Source organism: Petromyzon marinus, chromosome 22 (genome assembly GCF_048934315.1).
Source record: "Petromyzon marinus isolate PM22_M1 ecotype Great Lakes invasive population chromosome 22, UKy_Petmar_22M1.pri1.0, whole genome shotgun sequence".
NCBI classification, from domain to species: Eukaryota; Metazoa; Chordata; class Hyperoartia; order Petromyzontiformes; family Petromyzontidae; genus Petromyzon; species Petromyzon marinus.
The window spans coordinates 16000012-16020269 of NC_133688.1; the positions used below are offsets into that span (position 1 = coordinate 16000012).

The 20258-nt window shown below is 47.6% G+C and overlaps 1 protein-coding gene across 2 annotated transcripts; it reads right to left on the reverse strand.

Moving 5' to 3' along the window:
- Positions 1-17: 17 nt before the first annotated feature.
- LOC116944933 (deoxycytidine kinase 2-like) lies at positions 18-18353 on the reverse strand. Of its 2 annotated transcripts, none has more exons than XM_032958883.2 (9): positions 18193-18353; positions 11161-11259; positions 10236-10351; positions 9788-9960; positions 7272-7347; positions 5709-5780; positions 4508-4623; positions 1851-1950; positions 18-304 (listed from the first exon to the last, which is right to left on the reverse strand). In XM_032958883.2, exons 1-9 carry the CDS (start codon positions 18287-18289, stop codon positions 278-280), a joined length of 876 nt encoding a protein of 291 aa, XP_032814774.1. In that variant the 5' UTR covers positions 18290-18353; the 3' UTR covers positions 18-277. The 2 variants fall into 2 exon arrangements, with proteins under 2 accessions (XP_032814774.1, XP_032814775.1); XM_032958884.2 differs by lacking the exon at positions 9788-9960 and adding an exon at positions 9536-9696 and having other exon boundaries at positions 18193-18349.
- Between the last annotated feature and the right edge of the window lie 1905 nt (positions 18354-20258).

Genomic DNA, 20258 nt, shown 5'->3' on the forward strand with positions numbered 1-20258 from the left:
TTCACACTTTTAAGATATTAGAATAACCAACAAGTTCATTTATAATACTGGTACACCAACTTACAATGTCAATGGTAAACTTAACATCTGTTTTTTTTTCAAAGGGGGCACTTAGTATAAATATTTTTTTTATTTCAGGAAATATAAATAACTCATGAAGTGCAAATATCGTGTAAATCTACTTCCACCTTTGAGAGCGTGCTCGGCACCAGTTGAAAATTTGACCATTTCTTGAAACGATTTACACCATCGCTGCCATTCTCGATAAGCAGAAATTTCATATCTTGTCTAAAAAGTCTTCAATCTGTGCAAAAGGAAAATCTGTTTAGCGTTGTAATTCACCTTGTGCCCACATAACTCACCATGTAACACTTTAAATCGCCAGCGTGCATCATTATTGTTTGATTGCAACAAATATCAACAAGATAATATTTTCCTGGTTGTGAGAGTTGCAAGTCGAGGAGAAGCCCTCAATGGTAATTGGTTCCATGAAACCGATCATTAAGTGATTTGGTTAAGCAAGTATCGGAAATGCATGTTAAAAGGCTTAATTCGTTCTGATAGCATCGAAAGTTCACCCAAAAACGTACTTTACAATATTTATACAATTATATTAATACATACAATATTTATACAATTATATTAATACATAAAGATACAAGAAACAATATTACAAGGAACATGGTTAATGCATTAATATTTACTCTTCCTACAACAGCCCATCGTTAGCAGGGGAATGGTTGGTAAGCGAACACATTGGGCTCTATGGAGGCACGTCGTTAAGCGATTAGTTGCTTACAGGAGTGGTCGTGAAGTATATGATGTCAAGTTGAGGCACATTCGACTAATGTGATGCAAACAACGTGGTATAATGAGCATCAGCAAGGCCAATGACAATTTCCTCTTTCAGCTTTACTGCACTACACACCAGGAAACCAGTGTACACGTTCACTTGTGGAGCCAACAAAAAAAAGAATGTGACAGCTGAGATACACAAGTAAAATCCATAATCGGTGTTATCTCTTCATGGTTCTTTCAGTAAAGTCACGTAGATAGAAACAAAAATATATAATATATTAACATTTGTATGGACTGCGAATTTCTGTGTGCTTGTTTTCAAAATCAGGGCGTTTGCTAACAACACGGCAGGGGTGGTGACAAGGCCCAGCGTTTGTGGTTTGCATCCGGCAAGTCACCCTGGTTATTACCGCAGGGTGCGTTAATCATAAAAATTCGAGCCATCCGTTTCACAGTGGAAGTTAGCGATGCCCCGGTTATAATTTGAAAAGAGAAGGCCATTGTGTGTCAGTGTCGTGGTCTAATTTTGAGAGAAAAAAGAAATTACACACAGAAAACATCGCCACCTACCGTGGAAGTCCTGCAAACTGAATCAGTGCCTTCTTGATAGCCCTGTGGTATATGTACGGCGCAAATACGAAATGTACTAAATTATATTTTTTATATTAACGCTGCATTTCAATGTAATTTAAAGGGCCCATGATTATCTGATAAGTATGAAGAACGTGTGTACGTACATGTATCCTGTACAGGACGTAGAACTCAAGGTCAGAAACTCCATAAATGCTACTGCAATCAATTGTTTTTTACAATAAGGACGAAAACAAGATCAACACTCGGGGGCACAGTGATTGAGTGAGTACACGCTGCAAACTATACCTGGGTGCCGGGCCTACAACGAGTGGGAAGAAACATCTGGACAAAGAGGCTTTATGCCATTTGCACTATTCCACCGACGAAACACCCAAACGTACACAATATTTACACACGCACAAACGCAACGTACCCCCCCCCCCCCCCGCGTGGCAGAAAAGGACCGCAAAGCATCTCACCTGGTTGATAAGCTCAGCCTGAAGTTCCTCGTTTGACTCAAAGTCCTGGTTGGCATCGAGCACCAAGACGGGAGTGTCACTGCTGCACGGGTGATGGACCCTGCAAAGAGAGAATTGTCGAGGTGCCAGTTAACCATCCACAGCTGTCAACCCATACGGTTTACGCCGTATTCTTGTACAGGGAAATTTAGTTTTCAGGTCCATACGGCGTACAGCCGTTTCAATACGGGCAAAAAAAACATGTCTTTGTGTTTCTCCCTTGTGATGGGACTTTGTAGGATAAACGTTGAGATTTAGAAGGGCACGGGGTGACCAATAAGGTCTGAACTGGTCTGTACAAAGGTAGGACACTGATAAGGGGTGGACTTGGCAGGCAGTTGACATGAAAATAAAGTGTTTTTTTGTGAGCGTTGACGAGGTAGAACATTTGAAACCAGTGGAGATGCATCATCATCATCATCATGCCGTGTCAACCCATGCGGTTCACCCCGTATTCTTGTACAGGGAAATTGAGTTTTCAAATCCATATGGCGTACAGCAGTTTCAATACGGGCAAAAAAATGTTTTTGTCTTTGTGTTTCTCCCTTGTGATGGGACTTTGTAGGATGAATGTTGAGATGTATAAGGGCACAGGGTGACCAATAAGGTCTAAATTGGTCTGTAATAAGGTAAGGCACTGATAAGGGGGTTGATCGGTATGGAAGCGAATTGTCGTAACATCGTGCCGAACAACACGCGGCACGACTAGGAAAAGGCATCCGAGAACTGTGGCACAACCGCGAAAACCAAACGCAGCAGTGCCACCACGGGTTGCCTCTTTATCTTCCCCCGATTTTAAGTTGTGCTGCCTTGTCTTCCTCACTCCACAATGAACATCGTAATGCACTGTTTCCCTGTCGTCTGAGTGAGAACGGCTTTTCTTTGTAAAAGCAACAGCAGAGCGCAATTGTGCCGGGCCTTGCGACAATTAAAATATATATGGTTTCTTGAAAATTGAACGGAACAGCACAACATGGCACCGGATAATTGTCTAAGAACATTGCATGTTTCACAATGTAAACAAGGTCGAGAAAAGGGGAGACTCCTGAATTAATTGTATGATGGTGGGCTGATTCGCAGACCACATAATAATAAGTATTAACAGCCACTCTTTTCTATTTGACCATAATTCACCACACTGGTCAGTGTGGGTTGACGAAGACTGGGAGCATATAAATACAGTGCAATAACGGATTTTGCTGCACCGTTATCTGCTGTCCACAATGTTGCCCTGCAGCAATCGCCCATCCAGGCAATGTCCAGGCTCAACTCGGCTTAATTTCCGAGCTCTGAAGAGACCGGGAGCATCCCGGGTGATTTTTTTGATCACATCACCCTGAATGTTACGACGACGCTTTCCAAATCTAAACCCAAGGAGAGAACTCGCCCTTTGATTGCTCATGTTTCTAAGGGATTCTGCCCTTGCATGTGTAAATTTAGCAGATGTTTGGCAGCCCACCGTTTTCCACCAGGGATATAGGGGCCATGGAAACACATTAATCAGAACTGTTAGCACGTTACGGGTGAGCAGACACTTGTATATTTAACTAATCATGGAGACTATTAGAGAAATTCTACTTTATTATGAATGTTTTGGCTGTCTTATGCATAAACCTGCCGCTGTCATAGGAATGTAAACATAAAGCTGGCTCAGGCCTGTAAACAACGAGCTGTCCTGCATGCTGATTCAAGCTAGGAAATCAGTTTAATTTAATTTATATTTCCTTATGTTTTCGTTCTCATCTTATCAATGCAGCAAAGTCCACCTTCACCAAATCACACTGTCCAGCGCAGTGAAGAAGGGGTCATATAACCCCGATGACCTGCGCGGCATGGGGAGGGCCTCGTCCAGCGGTGGACTGGCAGTGGACTGGCCGATCGGCAAGTTAACAATAGAATTGCAAATTCAGTGGCAGGGGGAAATGCTCGGGCATGTGTCATCAGATCCAAAATAGCAACGACCGCCACTGCAGACAACCCCCGTAGACAACTCCGTTTTCACTTCACTTCCCCCCTCAGCAGTTGCGCCCAGACTTCCAATCGGCTAAAGGCTGGCTCGACTACAGCAGAAGATGTCATTCTGTACGTGAACAGATTTTTTGTTCATTCACAGCTTGATGAGGGCCCTCGCTAAGCCATGCAGGTCGTGAGGGTTACTTGGCCATACGTCATTGTGCTAGTCGGTGCGCATTGGTGAAGGCGAGGAACATAGACTCTGGGCATAAGTATAGTACAACAATGGATTGCCCTCTGCTGACAATGTAGCCCCACGATGCAGGACTGTACCATACTCCGCTCCCCACCTTCACCAACCCACCAGACCAGAATGGTGAAGTATGGGCAAATAACCCCGACAACCCGAACAGAATAAGGGAGGCCCTCATCCCAGCAGTGGATTGAAAAAAACGATTACCAGGCAGAGACCACCTGCTCACTACACCTGAGAACGAGATTTCAACACACGTTGAACCCGGATTTGAACGCGTGCTCTCAGCAGTGCCGACCCAATGCCCCAACCTGGTATTATCTCCCTTCACCAGTGGACCCGTACCACCACTCTTGTCGCGATTCACTTAAAATGTCTTCGCCCGCCCCCCGATCAGCGACCTCGCACGTACACGGTTGTGCGATCCACCAGCCAGTTCTCGTGCCGCTTGTGCAGCGCGTCGAGGTACTCCAGCCCCACGCCTCGCTCCTCCTCCCGATTCCGCACTCGCATGCGCGCCAGGCAAGCCTGCGCACAAGCCGAACATCCCGCTCAGTTCGGTCGCACCGACTGCGTGGGCAAGTGCTGCGACAGAGAAATGGTGCTGCTATCCGACGACACAACCCGGTCGAGGTGCAAAGTTGGGCCAACGTTGGCACGTGGTTGGAACCGGTTTTTTTTTTTTTGCACAAACGTTGGCCCAATGTTCCATGTTTACCCGGGAATATACTGGTACCGTACGATGTGCATGCAAGCATGCTGAACTTGTTGCACGTCGGACATAGCCAAAGCACGCTAATGGTAGGTGCGGGAAATCAGAGGTACGATATATATCGCAGTGTCGCCATACCGCTTGATTTGGATCGTCATGTCATGACTCTTTTTGCTCACAATATTGTTGTTGCTCATAATGTATTACATTTTACTTCCTGACAAACGTTCTAAGTAGACAGCCATTAGCTATTTTCTGGAGTATTTTACAGGATAGTGGTGACATCACCTTGTTTTTACAGTTTGTATAATTGTGTAATTACTTATGGTCTGACAGCATTTGTATAATAATAATAATGATGATTATAAGCGATAAACTTGCAAGGTTATAAGACTGATGGTTTGCATCGTATTTTATTCATCCTACTCACAAAAGGGAGAAGTTTGATTCCCGGCTTCGGCTTAAATAATTAATGCATCGTAGCTAAACCGATCTTTGGCCCACTGACCAGCATGGTGAAGTATGGTCAAACAACCCCACGACTGACACAGCACGGTGAGGCCTTCATCCAGCGGGTAAACTGTCAAATGCATATACACTCCAATTATTACAATGAAAGGCCCAGTGTAGATCAAGATAAAGATAACATCTGATGCTACAGGAACTTTCTGTAACGATTGCATAATGCACATTGCATCATTACGTGTGCTTTGTGCAAATTCTCAATTCGGAATGTCAAAGTCGAAAAAATGTGCACGTAACTGAAGATGATGGCCCTTACAAGGTACAAGACGTAATTAAAAGGTTAAAGTTGACGCAACGTCCCTCCGCTCGCACGCGTATCCGACTCGCGAGCGCAACTTGGGCGTATCGTGTTCGTGGAACCGCTGGAACCGCTGACCTCCGGCTCGGCGCGAAGATAAACCATTCCATCCAGCTCGACGCGTTTGTCCAACTCCGAAAGCAGCCAGCCCTGCCAAAACGCAAACAACACACGTTGGAGGCACACCGCCCGGGGTACAGGGTTCACGTGACGCGGTTTGCACAACGGCTCCCCCCCCCTTCTCCCGACCTCGGGTTTTCACGACAAATAATTGACAGAACCGCACTCCGAACGAAACCTTTGAACCTTTCTCAGCAATTTGCTGCTACGACGTCACTGTTATTGTCTCGTACTGTACCGTCATCACGTGCGCGATTCATCGCAGGACGGCAACAAAAATGCGGACTCCACCTGTTCCGTTCGGTACGGGAAAGTTGTTTCCCTTCGCACGCGTGGGGTTTCTCCAGGTGCTCCGGTTTCCTTTTAAGTGTAAACATGCATTATACGGACTGATAACACGATTATATACAGAGAACTGCAGAGCTTGGGCAATTGTTGCCACCGGCTAAGCTCATGACGCCTTGCTGCTTGTCCGTGGTTCCTCACGCCTCTGAGTCGTTCTCGCTCTCTCTCTCTTTGATGGTGAGCCAATACTGTGCGCGTTGTAAGTTTATACTATTATTAATGTAAGAAAAACTTTTTTTCTCAAGAGGCTTTACACTTGTGTCAAATGGATATACTTATGTCAGACAGGCTGGAACACAGAGCCGCAGGTACGAGGCATGGAACGTTGGATTGATCCATGGAATTATGACTTAACGCTCGCACTCACGACACACTGACTGAATCGTTGAAGGATCCGAGTCTTTTAAAATCGGCGCAAAATGTGTGCACATTGTATTCTGCCACGGCGAGGCTGATGGCGAGGATGAGACCGTCTCACAACAAAGAAGAAACGACATGGGATGGTGAAAACAAACAAGACAAAAAAAATACGATTCTTGAAACAAATCACAACTCTAAATTATGATTGCTGTTCACAACATCCCCGTTGGGGAGGAGAGGATGGATCTTCTTCCTTCTTGATTCTTCCTCAATGCCTTGCTCTTCGCGACTGTGCGGGGCACAACTCCTCTTGCTGCCTCCGTGCGTTACTGCCTGCAGGTCCTGTTCTGCTCTTATTCCCTGATCTCTATCTAGGGCAGATCACTACAAGCCCAATTAAGAGAGCTTCAACACCTTATAGCAACATGAGCGCAATGAGTTCCCTCTTGGGGACCTCAAAGCAAGCGGAGAAAGAAAAAAATGGACCTGCTTGTCGATTGCATTTATGACCTTTGACCCCGATGAGGACTCCAGTCATCCTTGCAGCAGCGGCTTTTGGCTCGCCATTGAACAAAGACGATAACCGCATTGCTCGCACTTTCAGATGCGCTTCTGCGGCCGTCTGGAACGCTCTTCTTTTAGGAAGCCAATGGATCTATGCACTTTTAAGTCATCTCCATTGAAAACGAATTTCTTCAGAACTGCTTTTTGTGTTTAGTTTGTCCTTCCCCCGCACCCCCAGTTAGCACGGTTGGCTACGTTACGGTGCGAAAGAAGTCCAACATACAAAAAACATACGTGCACTGCGCGCCGTACCTGCCACTCCTGGTAGACCACCCACTCCGTGTCGTTCATGCTGCCCTGCTCATGCAGGCTGGCGGCGAACACGTACCTGCCACGAGGGAGCACAGCGGCAGCTTGCAAACCGTTCCGTTTACACGGAACGATCGACGACGCGTGGCGCGATGGCATGAGCATCGGCGAAAGGAAAATAAAGTTTTTTTTGTTTGTCGGGCGAGAACGGAATGCTGTTGTACCGCAAATTGTGGAATATTTTAGTTTTTTTTGTTCGAATTCAATGCGCAGCACATTCATCAAATCTGCGCACGTGTCCTTATTCTTAAACAAGTGCGGAGGGGGGTTCTTTTTAACAAAGTTAGCCGGGGTTTGTAATCAAGTTGCACGCGTTCTGAAATATTTCCTACAATTGAACGAGTTATTATCTCAAGGAATCATTTGGTTTTGACCAAAAAAATGTATGTATTCAACTTGGCATTTACTGGAAATGAAAACACTGGTTTGCGCTGGACACAAATTTGTGGCTGCATCACGGTAAACGTTGCAACAAGGAGTTAAATAATAGCATGGCGAATAAAACAATTGAATGTAAAGTTTACTGAGTTAGAACAACAATACAAATGTGGGGTTTTTCATTACAGTTTAATTTAATAAAAATCCAATGCCGCCTTTAAAACATTTACAGTTAGTTACGTAGAGCATGAACAAAAAAAATGTTCAAGCCACGCCACTTATGAAAGCTGTCAGAAAACTCCACGCTGCTCATTGTGACGTTTTAATCTAACCTTGGGGGCACAAAGACCCCCCTGTATCGCCTTAACAGACTGTTGGCGCAAGTGCTGAGCAACATCCTCACACCACTGCTGGATTGCAAGTCAACGTTACAGCACATTCTCTTGGAAAACAAAACACCAGATAATGTTACTTCCAAAAAAATGTCCACCGTTTCAAAATTCTATAACTTCCATGGTATAAAATGTACCACAATGTACTCCCAATTGCCATGACATAAGAGCGCACTCCTAAAGTTGTTTTCCCAGTACGGCAGGTAACCCGAGCTTGACATCCTCATGACAACGAGTCGGACAGCAGATATGACACTTGAGGGACGATGAAAGATGTGGAGTGGCTTCTGGAGAGCAAAATCTCCCTTGGCTGTGCAACGATGCTTTCGCGGCGAATAATTCAAGTGGTCTCATAGTTCTCGGAAGAAAGTCAATTAGTCAAAACACTCATCAAAATTATTCCGCGCGACTGTAAGCGTCCCGGACGAGCATAACGACTGGCGTGTACGCAACTCCAAGCCGTCATCAACAAGCACAGAGGTCACACCGAGTACGTGTCTTGCACGGAACCTGACTTGGAAATAAAGGACTTTTTATAGAGTGCTCTGAAAGGTCAAAAATATTTTTATGCAGCCCTGCTATTACTTGCTCGCGCCTGTGTGGACGGAAGGACCGCCACTGGACGGACATCTAGAAAGCATCTATGAAGAGTATTTGTCCTCTTCTTTGGTTCTTTCGGTAAAGTCACGTAGAATGAGAATAAAATAATAAATTGATAAAATAAAATAACACAATAATATTCTCACGACGTTTCGGCCACAACACAAGCGGCCTTCATCAGGTGAAGGGGGGCGAGACTGTCTGGTAGGACAGCGCTGGAGTGAAAGAGCCACGTTCAGATCACGGCCTTTAAGCTGTGTGAGAGGAAACAAAGCGCCCTCAAATTTCAGCACCTACTCGTCCCCACTGACAGATGTCTCGGAAAGAGGTGGGAGCACCCACACTTTTACCCCGCCGCATGTGTGACCTGCCGATCGATTAATCGTGGTGTACCCAACTGCTGGGTGGACACAGGCATGAAGGGATTTAAAAAAAATACTTGTCCACTGCTACAACTGTAACGCTGTTTCAACTGCCATGGCTGTATCTGAACACTGTAGAATATAATAAACATTGACGTGCGCCATATGCGACGGTAAATCGGTTGCCGCGGCAGCTTTTAGACTTTGTAAATCATGGAATTTAGAAAAGGTGGAAAGTTGGCTGAAACATTCTTTATAATATCATTCATTATTATTATTACCATGCTTTTCTTTACCCAGGAGAGCCTCACGATTGAGTCTCACGACTCGATTTTTAGGAGAGTCCTGGCAAGTTTTCACGGTAAGGTAAAAGATAATTGCAACGTACAATCCCAATCGAGTAATTTAATATATTTTAAGATAATAAATTAACGAACTCGAGCACGCCGGAGGTGGCGTGTACACGGGCACACACCTATCGCTGTAAATGGACCGCTCCAACACTTGTACTGGCTGTGCGGAGGGCGGTACGCTCAGCTGCGCACGTATTCGGCCCATCGCTGACAGCGTCTGGAAGGTGTACGCCCAGCGCGACGCGTCCGAGTAGAGCATCTGCAGGAGATTGCCCCCCACATCCTGCCACAGCCCAGGAGCGGGAGGTGGAGGAGGAAGAGGAGGAACCGACAAGAGACAACCAATGGGTTGAGCCAGCGGTCGGCTTCCGTACCGATTGCTGTAGACCGAGCGCTCGTAGACTGTGTGACGCTCGGGAGGGTGGCTGGCAGCGAGAGCGATATGGAGACGGCTCAGAGTCGCCCACGTCTGGAACGTATAAGCCCAGCGCTTGGGGTCGCCCAGACGTAAGCCCAGGAGGTTAGATGCCGCCCCCATTTCGGCCGGCTAGCGAGAAGGGCAGGTGAGGGCATTATAACGTTACAGAGTTTAATATTCTCTTTCTTATTCGTACTGTTAACGCCTTCCAAATGCAACTTAAGAGATAGAGTAGGACTAACTAGATGACTTAAGGAGGGCTGAGCATGAACAAAGATTGGTTAAATTATGCACGAGCTGCAAATCCAGTTTGACCAGTTGCATCCTGCAGTGAGGGGGATGCTTCTCCGCTCCCGTGAGGGTAAGGACCAGGATTTCTGGGAAGGGGGGGGGGGTCACGGTACCATTGATCCAGACTCTCTGCCCACCACGTTCTGCCACTTCTCCAGAGGCTCTGGGACCACGTGCCAATTCGGGCGTAACTTCTGCAGCACCTTCACGAGCGTTGACTTCCCGCACGCTGGAGAGAAAGAGCAGCGACGTCAAGCATGAGCGACGTCAAGCATGAGCAACGTCAAGCGTCGTTCACGTGTATCGCTCCCACGTGTTTTTAGGGTTGTAACGCACGTTTTGCTCTGTACGATGTCTGACGTATTGGCTCCTCGTGCGGAGAGCTTCATCGGGAAAAAGATTTAACTCTATATACGTTCCCAGCACGTGGAGCGAAGAGGTCAGACATCGTGCCGAACAACTCGCGCTACAACCCGTGAACATGCGGCAGAGCTGTGTACTGTGAGAGATTCCTGAATGATAAAAAAGTGACACGTGTATAGAAGGCCGATCAATGACGGTGCCCCCGGCGCACATATTGATCACACGCCACACTTGGCGCTCGGTATAAAGTTCAAAGGTGATTAACTGTTCAACCGTTTTAAACAAAGCACAGTTGCGTCGGAGAAAATACTTAGACCAAATATTACCGAATAAAGTACTTGACAACCAATGGGCTGAGCCAGCATATCGTTTCCCCAAGAAAGTGATATTGCCATTGCAAGTTTAAACGTTGCCAAAACAAAGACGAATGCATTGGCTGAACGTCAGCAATTAAAATACATGACATTCAAAATAAAGCAGGGCTGCGTGTTTGATGTGAATTCATTAGAACATGCCAACCGTGGGGATGTATATGCATGCATGTGTGTTATATGCATGTTGAACTGCTTTCGCACCCGTACGTGGCCAACTGCGATAATCAGACGTGCTTGATATTATGCCACATCAGCTGCACTCACAAGTGACCATCTCCAGACGGTACACAAAATCACTCACCTATGTTGCCTTCCACCGATATCTTCTTGAAGCATCTCTGCCTCACAGAGGAGTCGGAGGTCTCTGCCATGCGCACTTCGGCCGTGCTCCAACGGAGATCTGCGAAGTCAAATCTACAGTCAACTCTCAAATTATCCGTGGTAATCTGCTTCTTTACTCTGGATATAAACTACAAAATATTTTTTTTTATTTTACCAGGTCAGGCCGACTGAGCTGCTATGTAGCTCAGAAGCGACCTGGCCACAAAATGATAGCTCAACGGAGTGGCTTATCACGTGGAAATGTATAGCAGCCAAATATTCTAAACGCACGTTTCTAAATGTGTACGTTTCTAAATGTGTACGTAAAAACCGGAGGGCCGGGAGAAAAATCCATGCATCCACGGGGAAAACACGCAAACTCCAAAGAAACATACAGGCATCAAGGTCGGGATCAAACTCACGACCTCCTGCATACTAGGCGAGGGAGTTAACATCTCTCCACCACGGCGCCCTCAATATGAATCGAGTAACAACTATAATAATCAATGTCTTGGTTGTGGATCCAGCTGCCGATTTCAGAGGACTACAAGTATGCATGTTGAACTTCTTTCACAGCGTTCGTAGCCAACCGCGCTAAAACTGAGGTGCGGGGGAAGAACAACGAGTGTGAACCACTCGTGGCCTTGAAAGATCGCCCGCAGTGAACACGGCTTCACGATGCGTTCCACCTGTTTGATGTAGTGCGCCGAAAGTGCGTTTAGCCGATTCTCATATTTTTCCTTGTTGACATTTAGAGTCAGGTGGGCACTGAATCACTCAACGAGTGAAGATAGGTGAATGACAGAACCAGCTTATGCGTAAAAATATTGAATTGAATGTTCCACGGACGCAGTTAATCTGCAGCCCTGTTCATCCACTCACAGATAATCGAGTTAATTATATTTATTTATAAGCCACGGAGAAACACCCATTTAAAATGTCCCCTAATGCCTTATTACAGACCCCATAAGCAAGTGCTGTTGCCCACCACCTACTTACGGCCAGCATGGAAGATGATGGGGTGGTGTAGTCACCACCATACTTGACCCCCTTTGTCTCAAAAGTGCTTATGATCAAATAACTCATCAGGTATTAATGTAAATCCTCATTGACCTAGGAGAGGATCATGTCAGGCTCAGACACCACCTGCCAACTGATGTTGTGCATCACCGGAAATCGAGCCTAGATCACAGGCAATCATGGCGCAGCATAAACCACTTTGCCCCCATGCACAGTCACGTGCAGATACAATCAGGTGCTCCTTTGGAGCGTGTCAGGACAAGTGTTATAAGAGAGCACCTACTGAGGCTGACAGTGCCTTTTTTTGGTGGGGCCAGGACCATGCCCTCTGGAACGATGACGTGCCTCCATTAGAAATGCTGAACACATAAGACACCCACATTCATTTTTGGCTGAGTCACATTGAGATATACAATTGCCCCAAATTTCACACACTGAGCATTGATGACTTATGTATTTTCTTTAACTTAAAATTCAGATTTTGCTTCTGATACTACACTGTAAAGAGTATCCCAGACAGTACAAGAATCATTGATACGATTTTAAGTAAAAAAATATGGTACAGTACAACAATTCTTATTCGTAATTGTATATTTGTTACGTATTTGTTTAAATCATGGAATATCTAAGTCTGTGCTCTCCAGTAGCCTGGGTGAAAAGTTCCGCTATGTCCTTGCTCAATCCTGGCCAGCCTGGCTAAAAAACTCAATACAACATAAATATATGTACAGCTCGTTGTTCATCAATTCATCTCCAGGCTGCTCAGCGTGGGTTGGTAGAATGGGCAGGGGATTTGGATGGAAGAGGGACGGTTCAGATATCACTCACCACTGATATTAGCTTGAAAATATTTTTTTTTATTAATTTTAACTTTCATATCTGGCGCTCTAACTGTATGACAGTCACGTGTAAAAGCATTCGCGAAATACACTGATGTTAGCCGTGGCCTGGAATCCAACTTGTATCGCCGGGTCCACGGTTCAGTGTGCTACCCGCTGTGCCACCACTCCACCCCAGGTTTTCGTAACGCGGTATATCATTACGTCAATACGTAACATTGTTGTTTTATTCGTATATTTTTTTTAAACGTACAGTTAATTGTTCACACGAACGATAGAGGAGTAACATGCTTGAGTGTAATTTTGCACTGGCAGTACATTGTATCCACGCTCTTCGACAAGGGATGATGACCGGTGATCGAGACTAATGACAGAGTGGTAGCCAAAGGAGGGAGCAAGCCCGAGAGCAACATCTATGGCGGAGATGGAGCGATGATATCAGCTTATGTGCAGGAGCTGGATTTATTCTTGCATTGCGTGACCGTGAGAGTTTTCAACAGCTTGAGGTCTTCAATGGCCAGATCATTGGGTGCCACGATGGCGAGAAGTTAAATACCTCACCTGGTATGTCGGGGGTCGTGGGATTGATCCCGACCCTGACGCATGTATATTTGCATATTCTCCCCCTGGTCGGATGGATTTTTCTCCGGGTCCTCTGGTTTTCCCTCCACATTTACAATCATGTGTTTAGAGTATTTGGCTGCTATATATTTCTACATAACCCAGTTCGTTGAGCTATCGTTTGTGGCCAGGTCACTTCTGTAGGTCAGTGGGCCTTACCTGGTAAAATTTAGTTTTAGTTTACCATGGCTAATGGGGATGACGAGTTGATGACATTCGGTGACATCGTTAATAGCTGCAAAATATCATTAAACCTCCTTTGCCAGTACCAAAATGTAATAGGGTTTTTCCCCTTTTTTCTGGCAACAAAACTGAAACCTTTTTACAAGGATCAATGTCTGCATCAACCACAATACCTGCAGTCAAAATGCAAACAAAAAAACATACTATGATAATATATGCATTGTCGTTGAAACTGATTGGTCCACACCAAGGGACGGCTTTCTTTTGAGCCTCGACCCAATTGGTGATCGACCAGATGACGCCAAAAGGCTGCAGGTATTGTGGTTAATGCAGACATTAATCCTTGTAAAAAGGTTTCAGTTTTGTTGCCAGAAAAAAGGGGAAAACCCTATTATTATAGCTGCGAAATAGTTACCGTGGCGTTGCACAGACACTCCATGTGGCCACGCAAGACAAAAGATCCCCCGTATAGCCTAATCAGACTGTTGGGGCCAGTGCTGTAAACGAGCAGCTATGAAGGCTGGCACAGCACACACACGGGAGTCTGTGTAGCCTGCACCACCTTTGTCTCACGCACCGAACCAGACACTCATCGAGGGCCGAGTCAACTATAGAAGTCTAATTCAGACACAAAAGTAAGGCCCCGACTGGCTGAACAACTTCAATAAATAACATAACGTTAAAGTTGTAATTACAATATAAATCGGAACGCTCAAATGAATAAATGACGCGACTTTAATCTGAACGATAACTTAAATCTCTGCTCCCACCCAGGTCACAACTCTGACCCGTGTCACGTGGCACGCTCCCGTAGCCGTCAATCACCACGGAGCGAGCGAGTCATGTGACCCGTCAGCGCACGTGCTCCCCAAATACAAAGATCCCCCGTATAGACTTAACAAGCTGTTGGGGCAAGTACTGTTAGCGAGTAGCACATGTGAAGGCCGGCATGGCACACGCGGGGGTGGGTGACCAGCACCCCCCCTCCCACCCCTTCACATCCACGAGTCGTAGGGACAGACAGGGGGGATGCTTTGCTCTGAACGTATATTGAACTTCTTTCGCACCGTACGTAGCCAACCGTGCTAATCGGAGGTGCGTGGAGGGGGGGGGGAGAAGGGCAACAAACTAAACACAAAAGAGCAGTTCTGAAGCAATGAGTTTTCAATCGAGACGACTTAAAATTTGCTTCTGAATATCGGAAGGAAGAGAGTTCCAGACGGCCGCAGAAGCAGCGCATCTGAAAGCTCGCTACGCTGCAGCGTTCTGCTTAGCCAGCCGGGCCTTCATCCCCTGCGATTTTTTTTCCTTCCCCTTGGTGGTGGACGTGGTTCTAGCCCATCCGTTACAATTGGTCGTGAGCGGCAATCGAACTCGGGCCGCCGGTTTCTTGGTGCAGTGCGGCGCTAACCACTGCGCCACCCCTCCTCCCCACGTGGCCACACGAAGACAAAGATCCTCCGGTGTAGCATTGACATGCTTGTTGGGGAAAAGTGCACGCCACGCCAAGGTGTGGGTGTTGCCCGATTAGCACCGCGCTTCCGATCGGCACGGTTGGCAGCGTACGGTACGAAAAAAGGTCAACACATGCAATACGCACAAACACGCCCGGATTCAATTTGTCTCCCCCAGTGTTGATGCTTTGTTTTAGTACACACCGCAGCAGGTACCCACTTTAAGGCTTCAATCGAACTAGGTGAGGCCCATAACCGGTTGGGTTCAAACATTCCCCGTCACTGTCGAGATCGGTCGTGGAACTTGGGTCGTCGGGTTCGTGGCGCGCGCGCGTAAGCGCGCGCGCTCGTGCACCGACAGCGCTAACCACAGCGCCACCGCTCCCCACAACGTGACCGCGCAGGGCCACTCTCGGCCATGCTCTTGCTCACGACGACCCCCCTGGTAAGGGATGAATGGAGTGGATGGAGCACGCCAGCGTGACACACGCACAATGGAGCCCCCCCCCCATCACGGACCCTGGCGAATATGTGAAAGCGTTTAGGACGGCGTTTGGTGTTGTTGGTGTTGTTCGCCAGTGTTCCTTATTGCAAGGCCCTCGTGGCCACTGGTGGCCTTTAGTGCGGCTCCCGACAAGACACTACGTGTGTGAAAACACCGCCTCCCCCCCCACCATCATCATCATCATCCTCGTGCTGCTCGTCAAACCCAACAATGGTTCCAAACGTGTGTCGGTCCCTCCTTACACCGACGACGTCTTATCGGCGAACGTGACCCCCCCCCCCATCCATCTCCACCCCTTCTGAATGTGAGTAAAGAACACCGCTCTGTGTATTGGAGCTCTCAAGGCGTTTTGTCGGGATTGTTGTGCCCGCGCGTTTTGCTCAGCGCGACGATGTCCGACGTTTCGCACCACGCGCTGGTGAGCTTACCCAGGAACGGCAAGCAACTTGCGGAGTCGCTAACGTGCACTGTGAACTCAAAAGAAGCTCCCAACGACGTTGGCTGACGTTGTACCGACGTTGGGTTGACGTTGTGGACCAACGTTGTTGCATGCTTACTGGCTCGAACCGTCGGACATTGGGGTTGCTCCACTTACTGAAGCTCGCAATCCGCTTGGGACATCATGCAGAACCCAAAACCCGAAAACACATCAGGCACAGCTGGGTTACGGCTGAGAGCGACTTAATATGGACACGAAGTACACGCAGCAGCAGGGAAACGGAGTATACACAGCAGCAGGGACACGGAGTACACACAGCAGCAGCAGGGACACGGAGCACACACAGCAGCAGCAGCAGGGACACGGAGTACACACAGCAGCAGGGAAACGGAGTATACACAGCAGCAGGGACACGGAGTACACACAGCAGCAGGGACACGGAGTACACACAGCAGCAGCAGGGAAACGGAGTATACACAGCAGCAGGGACACGGAGTACACACAGCAGCAGCAGGGACACAAAGTACACACAGCAGCAGCAGGGACACGGAGTACACACAGCAGCAGCAGCAGGGACACGGAGTACACGCAGCAACAGCAGGGACACGGAGTACACACAGCAACAGCAGGGACACGGAGTACACACAGCAGTAGCAGCAGCAGGGACACGGAGTACACGCAGCAGCAGCAGGGACACAAAGTACACACAGCAGCAGCAGGGACACGGAGTACACACAGCAGCAGCAGCAGGGACACGGAGTACACACAGCAACAGCAGGGACACGGAGTACACACAGCAACAGCAGGGACACGGAGTACACACAGCAGTAGCAGCAGCAGGGACACGGAGTACACGCAGCAGCAGCAGGGACACAAAGTACACACAGCAGCAGCAGGGACACGGAGTACACACAGCAGCAGGGACACGGAGTACACACAGCAGCAGCAGGGAAACGGAGTACACACAGCAGCAGGGACACGGAGTACACACAGCAGCAGGGACACGGAGTACACACAGCAGTAGCAGGGACACGGAGTACACACAGCAGCAGGGACACGGAGTATACACAGCAGCAGCAGGGACACGGAGTACACGCAGCAGCAGCAGGGACACGGAGTACACACAGCAGCAGCAGGGACACGGAGTACACGCAGCAGCAGCAGGGACACGGAGTACACACAGCAGCAGCAGGGACACGGAGTACACACAGCAGCAGCAAGGACACGGAGTACACACAGCAGCAGGGACACGGAGTATACACAGCAGCAGCAGGGACACGGAGTACACGCAGCAGCAGCAGGGACACGGAGTACACACAGCAGCAGCAGGGACACGGAGTACACACAGCAGCAGGGACACGGAGTACACACAGCAGCAGCAGCAGGGACACGGAGTACACACAGCAGCAGCAGGGACACGGAGTACACGCAGCAGGGACACGGAGTACACACAGCAGCAGCAGGGACACGGAGTACACACAGCAGCAGGGACACGGAGTACACGCAGCAGCAGCAGGGACACGGAGTACACACAGCAGCAGCAGGGACACGGAGTACACACAGCAGCAGCAGGGACACGGAGTACACACAGCAGCAGCAGGGACACGGAGTACACACAGCAGCAGCAGGGACACGGAGTACACGCAGCAACAGCAGCAGGGACACGGAGTACACGCAGCAGCAGCAGGGACACGGAGTACACACAGCAGCAGCAGCAGGGACACGGAGTACACACAGCAGCAGGGACACGAAGTACACACAGCAACAGCAGCAGGGACACGGAGTACACACAGCAGCAGGGACACGGAGTACACACAGCAGCAGCAGGGACACAGCCCCCGTTGCACAGAGCAGACATGTTGGCCAAGACGGCGGATGCAGTGCGAGTCTCCTAGGCGCGGTGTTTGCCGTTTTTTGTTGTTGTTGTTGCGCGTCTGTGTTGTCGCCTTACCTGCGAGGCGATGAGGTGGTGGTGATGGTGAGGAGGATGAGGAGGAGGAGGATGATGTAGGTGTTGATTGTGAGACCGATGATGACTCGGCCGGCATCCAGCATGGAGAACTGTGGGGCGCCGGCGTTGGGAGGGACGGAACACGTGGAACGGAGCCACCACTTCACGGAGCCCGGAGCCGAATCCATTCATTCATTTCATTCATAGTTTCATAGTTCAAACTTGATTTGACGCTTTCGTGACTGCAGCAATTACTCTTATTTCTACGTGACTTTACCGAAAAAAACGAAAAACCAAAGAGTAGTTTCATAGTTTTCATTTATTTGGTATAGCCCTGTGAACCATTCGGCTCTTGAATCGGGTGCAACCGCAACACAAAAAAACTAAAACATGAACAAGAAAACTTCTTAAAGTGACTATGTGACTGTGCAAACAGAAAATCCAGGAAAAATACAGCAAAATATTCCAGAAAAAGCACCGTACACCAACTCTGTGTGCAAAAAATCCCAGTGGGATGCAAGTCAATCAACAACAACAAGAAAACTTAGATTAAGGCCATCAGTCTAACTCCGTACTACAATAAACAAAAACATGGCCAAACCAAACCACTTTTAGAAATCACCAAAATAAAGCCATAAATGCAATGTAACAGTGATCATAGGAACTGTGACCGCATTTTAAACAATAAACTACATAAACAACATGTAACACCAAACCCTAGAGCCATAGCTGGCTGCATGAGTCACTCCACAAACAACAGAAGCATCAGTCAGAGTATCACATTTTTCAATGCACCTTTAAGATCAGCACACTAAATCAAAATACAGATAATACTTTGCAGCGGTCATCCGGAGCGAAACATTTTATTTTATTTTAGGCCACTGAATAGCAGTGGCAGCTAGGGGTGTACAACTCCTCTAGAGCAGTTTTGAGTGAAGATCTCATAGCTAGTGATTCAAGTTGCAGTTATTGGCAATAGCATTCCAGACCTTGGGGGCATCAATAGCAAAGGCCCTTCCTCCGGTTTTTGTACGGCAATAGGGAATGTGAAGCTGGTAGATGAACGAAGACCTGAGATCAAATTTGTTCTTTGAAACAGAGAGGAGATCCAGCAGGTAGTCTGCGGATCACTGATTGCAGTCTCCAACTCTGATTCACGCCGTCTGTCTGTGGCCTCTCTCGATGCATGTGCTACTAAAAGGGGACATTGGCCGAAACGTCGCCCATGAAATATCGTTTTCCTTTTAATGGCACGGTGTTATGGACGAATGTATTGAACGTGTGGCTACTTGAATTGTGGATCGTGGAGAGATGGGGCCGACTTGGTAAGGTAGTCATCCAGCAGTGGAGTTGTATTTAATTGCGTCTGCTCACGCACCGTTTCCAAACGTAATATTACCGTTTAAAAAAATAACTTTAAAGTTAAAGTCCTGAACCTTGTGGTTTTGTTTAACGAATCCATTCCTCATTGCCGAAAGATCCGTTGCAGGTTTTCGAGTAAAAACTCCGCTCAGGTCGTCATATAATGGTGATGCGCATCTCAGCCTTTTGAGTAAACACACCCGTGACATGCATGACCCATGTATAGTCCGGATAAAATTACTCGAGCAACACAAAGACGCGAGTTTAGGGAGAATAAATTAGCAAATAATCTCTCCTTCGTATATCCGTCTCTGCACATGTTTTTTGTTGTTGTTTTTGTTGTTGTTGCAAGTATTGCTTACACAACCCATCACATGCATGCATTCCGTATCATTTTTGCAGGATTGATTCAGCACAAGCAACATTCTGGACCGGTTTCGACATGCGCCCAGTAAACGTGAAACGTCAAAAGGCAAATGGTTCGAACCGCATACCAACGTTAGCCCAACGTTGCATGTTTGCTTGAGCGGTGGTGTCTCCATCAGAGGTCAAGGCTTGCTTTTAATCAATGCTGGTGAACTTCCGAGATGTCTCAAGGCAATGCCCCTCTCTTTACAATACGGGTGCGTATATTTTGACGATAGTTCGGCGTGGTTGTTTCGCTACACTCCGCTTATTCCATGTGTAACCTGGGGAATGAGCGA